At 46.0% G+C, this 15,971-nt stretch overlaps 1 protein-coding gene across 1 annotated transcript; it reads left to right on the top strand.

The window, feature by feature from the left end:
- On the top strand, nucleotides 1-12,245 carry LOC132576555 (tubulin alpha-4 chain-like). The gene is made up of 4 exons (XM_060245802.1): nucleotides 1-222; nucleotides 1,520-1,668; nucleotides 6,999-7,679; nucleotides 11,937-12,245. Exons 1-4 carry the CDS (start codon nucleotides 195-197, stop codon nucleotides 12,228-12,230), a joined length of 1,152 nt encoding a protein of 383 aa, XP_060101785.1. The 5' UTR covers nucleotides 1-194; the 3' UTR covers nucleotides 12,231-12,245.
- Nucleotides 12,246-15,971: the final 3,726 nt, after the last annotated feature.

The raw sequence follows: 15,971 nt of genomic DNA on the forward strand, positions 1-15,971 counted from the left end.
AGCGGGAATGCATCTCTGTTCACATTGGTCAGGCTGGAGTTCAGATTGGCAATGCATGCTGGGAACTCTTCTGTCTGGAGCATGGGATTCAGCCAGATGGCACCTTTGGCGAAACCCCCATTGTCAACAATGATGACTCATTTGCAACATTCTTCAGAGAGACGGGCACTGGGAAGCACGTACCACGGGCCATCATGGTGGATTTGGAGCAAACAGTTGTTGGTGAGTCTAGGAGAAGGTTCTCAAAACTGGCTGAGAGCAGGTAGTGGGTACCACCACAAAATGGCTGCCGAGGGAGCTGGGTCAGCCATGAAGGTTGAAAGGTTCAGCTAGGGTAATCAGTGTAATCCATTTTCTTTGCTCTCTCCACTGGAATGTTCCAGGGGTGGTTTATCAAAAAATAAATAAATTAAAGCAATGTTAGACAATAACAAGTGTTGTCATAAAAATGTTACCTTGCAATAATGAACATGGGGTAAAACCAATCAATTAAAATAGGATAAAAACCATGAAAAACAGCAGCAGATATTATAAACAGAAAAATGCTAAGCATCAGATAACCACTAAGTGAGCAGCAACAAGATGAAAAAAACAAAATACTAAATGATTTACGAGCAAACAGCTCTCTTACACTACAGCTCCTTGGCAAGGTTGCTTGCAAAGCTTCTTGGAATGGAGCAAAATATAGCTTTTGCTCACCAAGAATAATGAACTTGGCTATCCCTGTACATAAGAGTTGCTCAGAGTATCCCAGTCTCATGAGAGTTTGGAAGCTAAGCTGGGTCATCCCTGGTTATTTCTTGGATGGGAGACCACCAAGGATGCCCAGGGTTTCTGTGCCAAGGCAGGTAATGGCAAACCACCTCTGGCTGTTATCACACACACTAAATAATGCACTTTCAGTGCACTTTCCAAATGGATTCTGCCAGTTCACATGATGATATAAAATGAACAATGTATAAGTAGAAATACTACAAGAACATAAGAGAAGCCATGTTGGATCAGGCCAATGGCCCATAGTGACACTCTGTGTCACTAATTACCATGCTATTAATTACAAGTTTTTAATTAATGTACCCTACCCTTTCCCCTTCGCTTTTATTTCCCTTTCCCATTCCTTTTCATCTGAAAATTCAATAAATCTATTGAGATACATAACAAAATCCAAATGGAAAGTGGATTGAAAGTGTATTATTTAGTGTGTGTGATTGCAGCCTCTGTTTACCTCTTGCCTTGAAAGCCCCTTGGTCCTTGGGCTGCCATGAGTTGATTGTAACTTGACAGTGCTTAATTCTTTTGAGCAGCCTGAGTAACCCTGCTTAATCTTAGCTTGGGTCACCCACAGTTAATACTTAGAGAGGAGACCGCCAAAGAAGACAGGGTTGCTTTGCAGAGGAAGGCAAGAGCAAACCATCTCTGCTTGTCTTTTGCCTAGAACACCCTGTGGATGAGGGCTCTATAAGATGCATTCGTCTTTTTGCTGATGTCTCAAGAATTAACCTTTTTTTTCCTGTTATAGATGAAGTGCGAGCTGGGACTTACCGACAACTTTTCCATCCAGAACAGCTGATCACCGGCAAAGAGGATGCAGCTAACAATTATGCCCGTGGCCACTACACAATTGGCAAAGACAGGATCGATTTGGCCTTGGATCGCATTCGAAAACTGGTAAGAGCTCAGTTCCTTCAATATATAGTGTACATTTTAGGAGGAATGCACAAAGCTGCCTTGTACTGAATCAAACCATTTGTAGCATCACAGAGTTGGAGGGGACCTCCAGGGCCATCTCGTCTCGCTGCCTGCACAAATGCTTCTCCCCCACCAATACCTTCAGTGACCCCTGCTCCATGCCCAAAAGATGGCAAAAAACCTCCAGGATCCCTGGCCAAACTGGCCTGGAGACCCTCAAAGTCAGCACTGTTTTCCCAGAATGACAGTGGCTCTCTAGGGTCTCAGGTAGAGGTCTTCCACATTACCTCCCACCAGATCCTTGTAGGGATTGAATCTGGGACCTCCTGCTGCCAAGTGGATACAATATGACAGGGCTGGCCAAATTTCCTTAACATAAGAGCCACATAGAATAAACATCAGATGTTTGAGAGCCAGAGGGAGGGAGGGAGGAAGAGAGAGAGAGAGAGAGAGAGAGAGATAGGAAGGATGATAGGAAAATAGATGGGGAAAGGATGAGGGAAAGAGAGGTGGAAAGAAAGCAACTTTAACTTTAAATGCATTCTCCAAGCTGCCAGCTGGCTTGGCGAAGTGTTTCAAAGAGACAAATGCCTTTTCCAAGCTGGCTGACAGGGTGGGGTGGGGGGCTCTGAGAGCCACACAATATGTGTGAAAGAGCCACATGTGGCTCCTGAGTCGCAGTTTGGCCACCCACGCTCTATGACTAAGCCGCAGCCCCTTCACATTTCGGCAGAGTTCCTTTGAGTGTTTCCAGATCAGTGCACAACATTCTGCCAGTCCTGTGTACCTGCTTGCACCTTCTCCCTTTCACCACATCATCTGTAAAACAGGAATATTCATGATCTGCCTCACAGAGTGGTATAGTGGTTAGGGTCAGCCTAGGATCTGCAAGGCTCTGGTTCAAGATTGCCTCTGTGCCACAGAATCTCTCTTGGTGACAGTCACTCTCTCTCTGCCTAATGTTCCTCCCTGGGTGGTTGCTTCCAGGATAATATAGAGCAGGGAAGAGTCAGGCCTCAGATTCAGCAGGAGCTCACAGGAGCACAGCTCCTGAACCTTTCTGAGGGTTCTCCCTCCTCCTCCCCACCTACCTTGTCCTTTGAATAGGAGGTGCAGCTGCATAACAATCCCTGGATTAGGAGAGTGGGCAGCCAGCCAGCCACCATGGACTTTGCCATACCTCCAGCAGCCTTCATTAACCCCTGGAGAAGCCCTCACTACTCTTTCTCCACTTTGTATGTGATTTTGGGTGGCAGGTGGCTTGCTGGCCTTTTGACTGTGGATGGCGGCCAAGGAGAGCCCAAGGTGAGTGAGGCCTGCTTAGGGTGACTGGATCTGTAGCCAGCCCAAGTAAGGCCTCGCTCACCTGGGGCTCTCCTTTCTTGCATTGGGCTGCTTTGGGCTGGTGGTTTCATATGCTAATGAGTTATGCTAATGAGCTCCACCACCTATTTTTCTACAAAATGACCCTTGGGAAGGGTGATGTTGTAACCTGATGTTGGTTCTCATTGTGGGAACTCAGGACATTTCTTGAGCAGGAACGCATAGGGACACAGTTCTAGCTTGCTTGGCATCAGGCGTTTTGTGGCCTAATATGCAAATTAGTTCCTGCTGGTTTTTTTCTGCAAAAAAGCTCCGTGTGAGATGATGGTGACATGAGAGGGTGTGGCCTAATGTGCAAATGAGTTCCTGATGTGCTTTTTCTACAAAAAAAGCACAGGCAGGAACAAAACAGATATAAATTTCAATTAAGTATGAAGAAAAATGGCTCTAAAGAGCTATGAAATCCCCCCTCCTAAAGTGAGGGCTTTTTTTGAGCAGGAACACACAGGAACACATTTCAGAGAGCTCTGAGAGAGAGCGGATAAGAAGGCTATAAGGGTGAGGATTGGCTTTCTAAACAGCTGGGGAAATTGCTTAGAAATCTGAGTTGTGTGATTGCTGAGAATTTCTGATTTTGTGTGGTTGCTGGGGAACTGCTGTTTGTTTTGAGGGGGCTGTAGATGATTGTTGCTGATTGACTGGGAGCGGCTGTGTTCCTGGGGCAGGCTGAGACCCCACCCTCCTTGCATTATTAAGCTACAGAGGCTTGAGCTAAAGGGGCTTGCCAGTGGCTTGAGCTAAAGGGCTCTTGGCCTGTGGCTCTTAGCCTGGGGGCTCTGTAAGGACCAGGAACCCGGATCCCTATTTTCCTTGTGTTCCCAATAAGCAGAGGAGAGCCACATAAACACAACAGGATTTAAAGGGGGACTGTATATTTTAAAAAGCTATCATGAAGGTAGAATGCCAGCAGGGGAGTGGGGGCTTTCCAGTGTTTTGCACTGAGTGTTACATGTATGACTATCTGTCCACAGGACAGAAGTCTTGGGTGTGTGCTCGATGTTCGTACCCTTGGGGCTGAGGTGGCGGACTTGGAGAAGCAGAGACAGTCAGTTAGGCACTCGGAGAAGACTCTCGGGGACGTGTTAGATGAGCCCCACTGTGAACATGGTAGCACCGTTGCTTCCAGGAAGCATGAGGGTCAAGAGGGAACAGGGCACCGTACTGAGGACAAGGGGAATGCGCCCTCAGAAGGAACGTCGTCTTCAGTTGGTGAGAGGGTATCCTTTTGTGCCAAGGAACCATCCTTGGGCAGGGAGGGGGGGTGGGTCTTGGTAGTTGGTGATTCGATCCTTAGGCAAGTAGACAGCTGGGTGGCGAAACCGTGTACTGACTGTATGGTGACTTGCCTGCCTGGTGCAAAGGTAGCGGACATTACACGTGTTGTAGATAGGCTGATAGACAGTGCTGGGGAGGAGCCAGTGGTCGTGGTGCATGTTGGCACCAATGATATGGGGAAATGCAGTCATGAGGTCCTGGAGGAAAAATTTAGGCTGCTAGGCAGGAAACTTAAGGCCAGGACCTCCAAGGTAGCATTCTCAGAAGTGCTACCTGTTCCACGTGCAGGGCTGGAGAGACAGGCACAAATTAGAAGTCTCAATGTGTGGATGAGACGATGGTGTAGGGAGGAAGGGTTTAAGTTTGTTAGACACTGGGATACTTTCTGGAATGAGCGGGAGCTGTACAAAAGAGATGGTCTCCACTTGTCCCCAGAAGGAACCAGGCTGCTGGTGCTTAAAATCAAAAAGGTGGCAGAGCAGTTTTTAAACTAAATCTTGGGCGAAAGCCGACAGGAGATGAAATGTCTCTGGTTCGGTAGGACTCATCTCAAAGAGATGATGGGTTAGCTGTTACTTTTCTACCGGGTAATGGATCAGAGTTGTCCACGGAGATGGTGACAAACAGTATGGACTGTCTGCGAAAGTCTCAAGGCAGCAGGAGGAAGGTTGCGGGCCTTGGAAATTACAGATGTTTGTATACAAATGCTAGAAGTGTTCGAAGTAAAATTGGTGAGTTGGAATGTTTAGTGTTGGGGGGAAACATAGACATTGTGGGAATTTCAGAAACTTGGTGGAATGAGGAGAATCAGTGGGACAAGGTGATTCCTGGATATAAGTAATATCGGAAGGATAGGGAGGGAAGGGTTGGAGGTGGGGTGGTATACGGTCCAGTAAGACTGAGGTCAGAAAATTAGATTCCCTTCTAGAAATGCTTTGTGTTGAAATAGAGGGCCCAAAAGAAAATTTAGCTATGAGAGTTTGTTATCGCCCACCAAATAAAAATATAGAGGATGATTATAATATGATAGAAGGATTAAAGATAGTGGCTAAACGTAAAAACTGTGTCATAATAGGTGATTTTAACTACCCACAGATTGATTGGGTCAATATGTGTTCTGGTCAAGAGAAAGAGATTGAGTTTCTAGACACTCTCAGTGATTGTGCTATGGAGCAGATGGTCACAGAATCTACCAGTGGTGGGGCAATCCTGGATTTGGTCCTAAGTAATGCCCAAGACTTGGTGAGAGATGTAAAAGTGATTGTACCGCTTGGGAGCAGTGACCATAATGTTATTGATTTCACCATTTGTATAAATAGGGAGTTGCCCCAAAAGACCAGCACAACCACTTTTAACTTTAAAAGGGGTAAATTCTCTGAGATGAGGAAGCATGTGAAGGGGAAACTGAAAAGAAAGGTAAATAGTCAAAACCCTCGGGGAAGCTTGGAGGCTATTTAAAACTACAATCCTAGAAGCTCAGATAAAATATATACCACAAGTTAGGAAAGGCACAAACAGGCATAAGAAAAGGCCTGCATGGTTAACAAACAAAGTAATGGAAGCTGTAAAAGGTAAGAAGGACTCCTTTAAGCGGTGGAAAGCTAGTCCAAGTGAGATTAATAAAAGGGAACACAGGCTGTGGCAAATCAAATGCAAGACTGTGAACAGGCAGGCAGAAAGGGACTATGAGGAGCATATTGCAAAAAACATAAGGACCAACAATAAAAATTTCTTCAAATATATTAGAAGCAGGAAACCAGCCAGGGAGGCATTGGGGCCCTTGGATGACCAAGGGGTCAAAGGATTACTGGAGGATAGGGAAATGGCTGAGAAGCTGAATGCATTTTTTGCCTCCGTCTTCACTGTGGAAGATGAGAAGTGATTGCCCACTCCAGAACTGCTAATTTTGGAAGGGGTGTTGAAAGACCTGAGTCAGCTTGAGGTGACGAGAGAGGAGGTCCTACAATTGATAGATGAATTAAAAACTAATAAGTCACCGGGTCCAGATGGCATACATCCAAGAGTTCTTAAAGGTGAATTTGTGGATCTCCTGACAAAAATATGTAATCTTTCATTGAAATCTGCTGCCGTTTCTGAGGACTGGAAGGTAGCAAATGTCACCCCCATCTTTAAAAAGGGTTCCAGAGGAGATCTGGGAAATTACAGGCCAGTCAGTCTGACTCCAATACCGGGAAAGTTGGTAGAAAGCATTATCAAGGACAGAATGAGTAGGCACATTGATGAACACAAGTTATTGAGGAAGACGCAACATGGGTTCTGTAAGGAAAGATCTTGCCTCATTAACCTGTTACAGTTCTTTGAGGGGGTGAACAAACATGTGGACAAATGGGACCCAATAGATGTTGTTTACCTTGACTTCCAGAAAGGCTTGGCATCAGGGTGTGTGGCCTAATATATAAATAAGTTCCCACTGGGCTTTTTCTAAAAAAAGAGTCCTGTGTGAAATAATGGTGACATCAGGGGGTATGGTGTAATATTCAAATGAGTTCCTGCTAGGCTAATAAATAATAGGGGGGAAATGAACACAGGGAGAGTATCTCATGTTTGAAGCCTCCCTCCATGGTAAAGATAGGCAAACAGACAAATGCTGCATGTGGAAAGCTAGCATTTAATTATGGTCTTCTTTTCAGGCAGACACATGTTCTGGTTTACAAGGATTCCTGATTTTCCACAGCTTTGGTGGAGGCACAGGCTCTGGCTTCACCTCCTTGCTGATGGAACGCCTGTCAGTGGACTATGGCAAGAAGTCCAAGCTGGAGTTTGCCATCTATCCAGCCCCCCAGGTTTCCACTGCCGTGGTAGAGCCCTACAACTCCATCCTGACCACCCACACCACCCTGGAGCATTCCGACTGTGCCTTCATGGTGGACAACGAGGCCATCTATGACATCTGCCGTCGCAACCTGGATATTGAGCGCCCCACCTACACCAACCTGAACCGTCTCATCAGCCAGATCGTCTCCTCCATCACCGCTTCCCTGCGCTTCGACGGTGCCCTCAATGTGGACCTGACCGAGTTCCAGACCAACCTGGTGCCCTACCCTCGCATCCACTTCCCATTGGTGACCTATGCACCCATCATCTCCTCTGAGAGGGCCCACCACGAGCCACTCTCTGTGGCAGAAATCACCAGCTCTTGCTTCGAGCCCAACAACCAGATGGTGAAATGTGACCCCCGCCATGGGAAGTATATGGCCTGCTGCATGCTGTACCGTGGGGATGTCGTGCCCAAAGATGTTAATGTGGCCATTGCTGCTATCAAAACCAAGAGGTCAATCCAATTTGTCGATTGGTGCCCAACTGGATTCAAGGTGAGGAGAGTCCAGTTTTCTTCTGCCTTCCAGGGGTACTGACATGCAAACCAGGGGTTGGATCCAACCATTTTCTGCTAGTGAAAAAGGAAGGAGCTGCCCTCTTTGACCATGCAAAGATGCTACATTGGAGATCATGAGACTTAGATACACAAACAGCAAGTGAAATTAAAGCTCTAGTAAATAGGGAAATTTGACAAGACAGAGTGAAAACGCTGGTTGGATTCAACCCCAGGTCAATGTAAACATTGGTCTATCTATTAGTTATCTATCTATTAGATAGGTGTGGAGTTTGGAGAAGAGGAAGGTGTGTAGTGTCTGGTGTATAGAATGGAGAAGAGCTAGTTATGTAATCTAGAGAAGAGCTGTAATTCCAGGTCTGTCTGTTGGACAGGTGTGTTCCTGAATTTGTACAGGCATTACTGTATAATTAGAAATACCCTTTTCAGTTATCAATGTTATTCTTACTAGTTCTTTTTTCTTTAATCAGTGTCTTTTATAGCTGGTTTCTTAAATCTGTGGCCTTTTTTTTAATTAATAAAACTGAAAGTTATAGGTCCAAGTGTTGAATGCAGTCAGACTTATACAAATATAAACGGTAAAAGTAGTCCCCTGTGCAAGCACCAATCGTTTCCAACTCTGGAGTGATGTCGCATTACGATGTTTTGATGGCAGACTTTTTTAACGGGGTGGTTTGCCATTGCCTTTCCCAGTCGTCTGCCCTTTACCCTCAGCAAGCTGGGTACTCATTTTGCTGACCTCGGCAGGATGGAAGGCTGAGTCAACCTTGAGCTGGCTACCTGAACCCAGCTTCTGCCAGGATGGAGCTCAGGTTGTGAGCAGAGCTTGGACTGCAGTACTGCAGCTGACCGCTTTGCACCACAGGGCTCTTATGCAAGCAGAAGGAGCTGGCAAAAACAGTTTTTCCTTTTCCTTCCCCTTCTCATCACAGCTCTCAGTATGCCCTGAAAATCATGCATTGTGTATGTGGAAAAGAAAGAGCACATCAGCACTGGGAGCTGCAGCAAGGAGGGGCAATTAAGTGACATCACACCTCTCCTTGAGCTAAATTTGCTGTGCTCAGGCAAGAGCAAAAGAAGGCAGTTTTGCCTGGTCCTCTTCCCTACGGCTTCTGGTGGCATGGTGTTTCTTGGTTTACAAGGAGCCTCTGATTCTCAGCACATTAATTTTGGGATGTGTTGTGGGGAGGACTTGCTGTGTGAAGGTGAGGATCATCTGCTTGCAGAAGCTCCTTCCATTCCCCTAGTTCTGGATTCAATCCTTGTTGAGGCAGCCGTGTGCCTATGCTATCATTGTTTGAATTTGGCCTTTGGCTTATTGTTTCATACTTTGTGCGAGTGTGTGTGTATCTGCACCTAGAAGTCATGGTGACCTCTGGTGATTGACCCCTACTGGGGGCCTGGAGGATATTCAGAGAAGTGGCTGAATGGAGCCTGCCCTGTCCTCCCGACTGCTGGTATTCCAAGGAGGTCTTCCATCCAAGTACTTGCCAGAGTTGCCCCTGCTTAGTTTATGAGATATGACGAGATTGGGCTTTCCTGGGCTATCCAGGGCAAAATTTGGCTTTCGATGTGTCCTTCAGTAGTGTGCCAGAAACAAAATCCAGGCTGCATGATGAGTGGTGAAATCCCAAGCTGTATAATTGAGGAAGGTCTGAAATCACCCTAAACAGACAGACTCTGCTGTCTTGGGCTGAAGTATTTGTGATCAAAGTCAATTTTCTGTAAAGGCTGAACGCCATGCCCTCGTTAATATTTGCAAGAAAGGAGTAATACGGATATTGGAAGACAAGTGTGCATTGCCATTTTTCTCTGCACCTGTTTTTGGCTTTCTCAGAAGGGCTGGCATATGTGAGGACGAAGAGAAAACAGATGTGTTCTTTCTTCCTCTTTCAAATGACTTCAGAAAGGGCCAGAATTGCCTTCACTTTCTCTTCTGCCTTGGACTGTCATCTCCTCCAAGTGTAACAGCTGATTGTCTGGAGCCAGGGCTGCAAATCTAAAGTCTGTGTAGGCCTAAGCAGGGCTTTTTTTGTAGCAAGAACTCCTTTGCCTTTTAGGCCACACCCCCTGATGTAGCCAATCTCCTGGAACTTACAATAGGCCCTGTACAAAGAGCCCTGTAAGCTCCTGGAGGATTGGTTTCATCAGGGGTGTGTGACGTAATATGCAAAGGAGTTCCTGATACAAAAAAAAGTCCTGGGCCTAAGCACATGTTGCAGTTCTTGTGTCCCCCGCATCCACCCCAAAGTCCTGTCAATAAATATGGTCTGGGAACTCCGTGCTCAGAACTTCCAAGCTGTGCAGCTGTAGGGTTGCCAGCCCCCCTGACTCCTGGTGGGAGGTGGGGGATGGCGTTGCCACACCCTGGTTGGGAAACTCCTGGAGATTTGGAGGTGGGTCCGGGAGAGGACAGGGACCTCAGTGGAGTACACTGCAATAGAGTCCACCCCTCCAAAGAATCCATTTCCCCCAGGGGAACTGATTTCTGTAGTCTGGAGAAAAGCTGTAATCAATATTCCCTCTAAGCTGCAGTCTTGTGAGCAAAAATTCTACTTTGTGAGCTACTGATATTAAAGTTGTGAGCTACTGCATAAATTAGTGTGTTCTGGGGTCATCCTTCCTGAACTAAGACAAAAATGTGTGAGATGGAGGCTAAAAATCTGTGAGCTAGCTCACGCTAACTCAGCTTGGAGGGAACACTGGCTGTAATTCCAGGGGATCCCCCAGTCCCACCTGGAGGATGGCATCCCTATTTTGGATTGAGACCAAGCAGGCAGAGATGAAGCTTTTTAAGTCTTCCCCTCCATGCTGTTTTCCTGGCCTGAAATAGCTCAACAGAGATTCTGTTTTCTCCATTGGGAAAACCTACATGTTGCCCATCCCTACATATAAATTTCCTAAGTGAAATAAATAACTCCCTGGGGTGGTTTCAGTTTGGGAAAATTACACAGAGGGGAAGGCTTACATCAACTCTCCCCTCATGCTGGGGTCTCAATCTGAGCGGGAAAGTCTCAGAGCATGTCATGTTTGATAGGACAGAGGACAGCCGTGGGGGACACAAGGATTTTAATATGTGCTTACTCAGGTCCTTAAGTGTTCTCCAGTTGCAGCCAGCGGCAGCAGCTGAAGACATAAGACAGAGTGCATTTGGTTCTGTTGACCAGATGATGGCAGCACATCAACTTCCAGACACTGATATCTGGTTCAGCTAGTCTGGAGGCCTGATATGGTCGGTTAATCACAGGGACTGATGCAGCCATCCAGCTCCCTTGATCTGAGGATCTGAGGCCTCACCAACTCCGTCTTCCTATGAAAAATATAAAGACTTTCCACTATACAATGTCAGTCTGTACACATTGTTAAAAATCCTGGCAAATGACACTTCAGCTGTTACCCGTGGGTCACTCTAGGCTGAGAATTCCTAGTTAAGCACATGGGCACTAACAAAATGGCTGCCATGGAAGGTTGGACTAGTCACAAAATGGCTGCCATGGATGTCTCTCACAAAATGTTGTGAGGTCCCAGGCTAAGCTGGAGAGCCAGCTTGGTGTAGTGGTCAACAGTGGTGGACTCTAATCTGGTGGACCAGGTTTGAGTCCCTGCTCTTCCATATGAAGCCAACTGGGTGACCTTGGGTCAGCCACAGTTCTCTAAGAGCTCTCTCAGCCCCACCTACTTCATAGGGTGGTTGTTGTTGGGAGAGGAATGCTGCTGTGAGATTCCTTCAGGTAGTGAAAAGTGGGATATAAAATCTCCTCCTCCTCCTTCTCTCCCCCCCCTTCTGTTCCACCAAGGTGGAGAAAGCCAAGATTGGCTCTTTGTTATGGGGGAAAAGCAAGTGGATGCCAGGAAACACATCAGCAGCCATGATGGTGCCCCCAAGTACCACATGGGGTGGGGGGATCACTGCTCTAGGCTTTTGTTGTCTCTCTACAGGTAAATTTAAGCATTGTGGTTTAAAGAGATATTTATTTTATTATTTTATTTTGTGGATTTCCATTCCACCTTGACCCACGAAAGGGCAGATTGCAACAAAGTCAAGTACAATTAAGATCAATAAAACATCAATTAAATTAATTAAAACAATTAAAACTATCTGGCTTCAGAGCAGGAGACAAATAGGCACTAACAGAGCTATTTGTCTATGGAAATAGCTATTTCTGAGCTATTTGTCTAACCGAGCAGAGCTATTTGTCTATGGAATAATTGTAATTGCTTTTTCTGTCCCAAACAGGTTGGCATCAATTACCAGCCTCCTACGGTCACCCCAGGAGGAGACCTGGCCCAGGTTCAACGTGCTGTCTGCATGCTCAGCAATACCACCGCCATTGCCGAAGCCTGGGGCCGACTGAACCACAAATTTGACCTGATGTTCGCCAAGAGGGCCTTTGTGCATTGGTATGTCGGCGAAGGCATGGAAGAAGGGGAGTTTGTAGAGGCTCGAGAAGATCTGTCTGCGTTGGAGAAGGATTATGAGGAAGTGGCAACTGACTCGTTTGAGTCAATAATGGATGGTGACGAAATTTAAAATACAGTTTGCTCCTCTCTGTGCATCAAGTGGTCTCTGCCTCTCTCTGCCCTTGCACTTTATGTTTGTGGGAAGCCAGATCTGTGACCGAAAGCCCCCAGCAGGCCGTGTCCAAGTGCCCTGAAGTATGATAGGGATTCACCTTCTATCCAGGATTAGCCAATGGTAGCTCTCCAGATTTTTTTTTTTGCCTACAACTCCCATCAGCCACAGCCAGCATGGCCAATGGCTGGGGCTGATGGGAGTTGTAGGCAAAAACATCTGGAGAGCTACCGTTGGCCACCCCTGTATGCCACCATCCAGTTCTGCCCAAAAAAGGAAAATGAACAAACAGCAGCCAGTAAGTCAGAGTCAGTCAGATGTGAGTGGAGTCTAGGGAGTGGGAGTGTCACTGAAGCTCCCAGAAGTGACATCATGGCACCCATGATGCTCTAGGAATTTCCTCCATTTCTATGGAAAATGCCATAAAGATTTGGAAAGTTCCCGGAGTATTATGGACACTGTGCTGTCATCCTTTCCAGACTTTTTCTCCCACCATTCTACCAAGCAAGCATGAGGGATGGAGAACAAGAGAGGGAAGGGTAAGCCAAAGTGAGAGCCAATGTGACATTGTGGGTCAAACCCAAGCCTGTAGCTAGAGAGAGCTGGATACAAATCCTCTCTCACACATGGATTTTCCTGGATGAGTGGCTCACTGTCAGCTTAGCCTAACTCACAGGTGATGAATAAAGTGGCAAAGGGGAGAACCATGTATACCTCCCTGAGCTCCTTAAAGAAAAGGCAATTTTTTAAAAATTTGTTTGATGGATACTGATGCTCCCTGAGCCCTCTAAAATCTTGTAGATCAGGCTTATTTCCTGGTCTGATCAATGAAGGGACTTATTTTTTGATGAACACAAATGACATGCATCTCCCCCCCCCCCGCCCCCAATCCTACCTTACCCTCAAGCATTGCTACCCCTGGGTTAGAAAACATCTGGAGATTTTGGGGATGGAGTCTGGGGAGGGCAAGAACCTCAGCAAAGTACTTTTCTCCCTTTCTCACAATACAAGAACTCGTGAACATTCAATGAAATTGCTGAGCTGCCGGGTTAGAATGGATAAAAGGAAGAACTTCTTCACCCAAAGGGTGATTAACACATAGAATTCACTGCCACAGGAGGTGGTGGCGGCTGCAAGCACAGATAGCTTCAAGAGGGGACTGGCTAAACATTTGGAGCAGATGTCCATCAGTAGCTATTAGCCACAATGTATTGTTGGAACTCTGTCTGGGGCAGTGATGCTCTGTATTCTTGGTGCTTGGTGGGAAGGGGGTCACAGTGGGAGGGCTTTTAGTGTCCTGGCCCCACTGGTGGACTGCCTGAAGGCACCTGGGTTTTTTTGGCCACTGTGTAACACAGAGTGTCAGATTGGGTGGGCCGCTGGCCTGATCTAACATGGCTTCTCTTATGTTCTCTTAAGATACAATGCCACACAGCCCACCTTCTAAAGCAGACACTTTCTCTAGGAGAACTGATCTCTGTCATCTGGAAATAAGTTGTAATTCCAGGAGAACTTCAGGCCCCACCTGGAGATTGTGTAAATGGACACATTTGAAAATGACTAATGCAACATGAAACGTGAAAAATAACTAATGCAAAAAATTATAATCAATAAATATAATCCTGATTTCACATGTAAAGTTCAGAATTGTGTTACAAAAAAGCTTTATAAGACCACAATAATTCTTCTAATATTTCTTCACAACGCGCACAAGTATCAGTTATTTTTCACGGATTTGTCCATTTACACAGTTCTTGTTTCTGTGATTCTCTTTGTATTTGGCTTCCCATCTCAGCAGCACAGTGATTGTGTAGGACAGCTCAGCCTCCTGGTACAGCCCCACCAGGAAGTTCTCCAGGTCACCCAATTGAAATGAGCAGGAGCTGTTCCACAGCATGTCCAAGGAGCACTAAGTCCACAGTTTCATTATGTTGCCTGATCCCATAGGACAAAATGTTCAAAGTAGCAAGAGAAGGACTCAGACGGAAAATGGGAGTCTCTGGCCCACAGTACAGCTGTTGGAGGAGTAATCTTGGAATTAGATTGGTTTTTGGGGCACAATTCTTACACAGTTTTTACTTGATGCCAAAAATCATTGAGCACGCTTCTTTCTTACTAGACCACATTTCAGGATCCTAGTTGCTGATAGTGTATTGGGGGGTTACTGTTTGATTGGAGCAATATTAAATCCATCTTCCCATTAGGAAAAAATGCTAGCATCCAAGCTGTCAAAGGAAGATTTGAACCTTTTTCTTTGTACGAGATGCTAATGAAATGAAGGCGAGGTAGCTGGGCCAGTAGAGTGTCCAGAAGGTGCTAATGGGCCAGGAGAGGCTTAGATTGTTCTTAATTCTGCCATTGACTAAATTTCCAGATGAATAATTAAGCAGGAGGCGAACAGAGGATAGATTTCTGCATTGTAAGGGGAGGAAGGGAGGTGCTAATGAGCCAGGAAATGGGTTTCTGGAAGAAGCTGGGTTGTAAAGGAAATGTCTGAATAGCCCCAAAGGATTCCTGAATAGCCGGAAAGGTTATATTATTGTCTTGCAAGACCTGATCATTACTGAGCCTCAGTGGGACATAGGATGGACCCATTTAATAGGGTGATTCAGGGTTTCCAAGGGGCCCCTATGTAATGGAGAGGAGAAGGAAGCAACATCTAATCTCTTGGCAGATAGAATATCATTGCAGTTACTGAGGAATGCAATCCAGACTACTAATTCCATAGCCCTTTAAAACCGAATGGAATATTTTTCAATACATCTGTTCAGAATTGCAAACAGCATCTGTTGGAACACAGCAACGTATCAAGCCTGTCTCTGAAGTTCGGATGGTTTTATGAGTTGGAGTGTTTTTTGTATTTTTGAAAATGTGTGTTGTGTGTGCGCATATGTGAGTGTGTATGCACCTGGAAGCCATGGCAACCTCTAGTGACTGACCTCTTCTGGGAGAATGGAGGATATTCAACGCGGTGGCCAAATAAAGCCTTCCTCTGTCCTCCCAGCTGCTAGGATGGATTCTAAGGAGGTCTCCCATCCAACGACTTGCCAGAGTCAACTTTGCTTAACTTATGAAATCTGACGAGATCGGGCTTGCCTGGGCTATCTAGGTTCAGGGCTAGGTTTCATACTTTGTGATTGAATTTTTTCTTAAAACACTACAGTCGGTTTGCACAAAGGATTAAAATTAAATAAAGCTCCCTTTGGAAGCCTAAACACCTGCATAGAGAGCCAGTGTGGTGTAGTAGCTAAAGTGTCAAACTCGGACCTGGGAAACTCACATCTCAACTCATGCCATGGATTCTTGCTGGGTGACCTTGGGCCAGTCACAAACTCTCATCCTAACCTGCTTCACAGGGTTGTTGTGAACATAAAACGGAGGTGAGAAGAACCATGTGAGCTGCTTTGGGTCCCCACCAGGGAGAAAGGTAGGGGGCAAATAAAGTGAGCAAATAAATAATATTGAAGGCAGAACCCCTTCCCCGATGTTAAGTAAAATATTTTCATAATTCATGCTCCTGTTTTGTCAGTGATCTATATGCAGAGATTTGTACCTTCCCTCCCTCCAAACATCCAAATACATGTTTTCATCTCTCCATTAATTCGGCATCCCATGTAAATGGGGATTAGCATGCTGTCATAGGGATGCCAGCCTCCTGGTGAGATCTGGGGATTCCCTGGAATTATAGCTCACCTCCAG

Source organism: Heteronotia binoei, chromosome 8 (genome assembly GCF_032191835.1).
Source record: "Heteronotia binoei isolate CCM8104 ecotype False Entrance Well chromosome 8, APGP_CSIRO_Hbin_v1, whole genome shotgun sequence".
In the NCBI taxonomy this organism is placed as follows: domain Eukaryota; kingdom Metazoa; phylum Chordata; class Lepidosauria; order Squamata; family Gekkonidae; genus Heteronotia; species Heteronotia binoei.

Excerpts from the sequence above, each read along its gene's own strand:
- LOC132576555 (XM_060245802.1), top strand. The coding sequence starts at position 195 with ATGGTGGATTTGGAGCAAACAGTTGTTG. Across the intron at positions 223-1,519 it reads TTTGGAGCAAACAGTTGTTG|ATGAAGTGCGAGCTGGGACT; the intron begins GTGAGTCTAGGA and ends TTCCTGTTATAG. Across the intron at positions 7,680-11,936 it reads GGTGCCCAACTGGATTCAAG|GTTGGCATCAATTACCAGCC; the intron begins GTGAGGAGAGTC and ends TGTCCCAAACAG.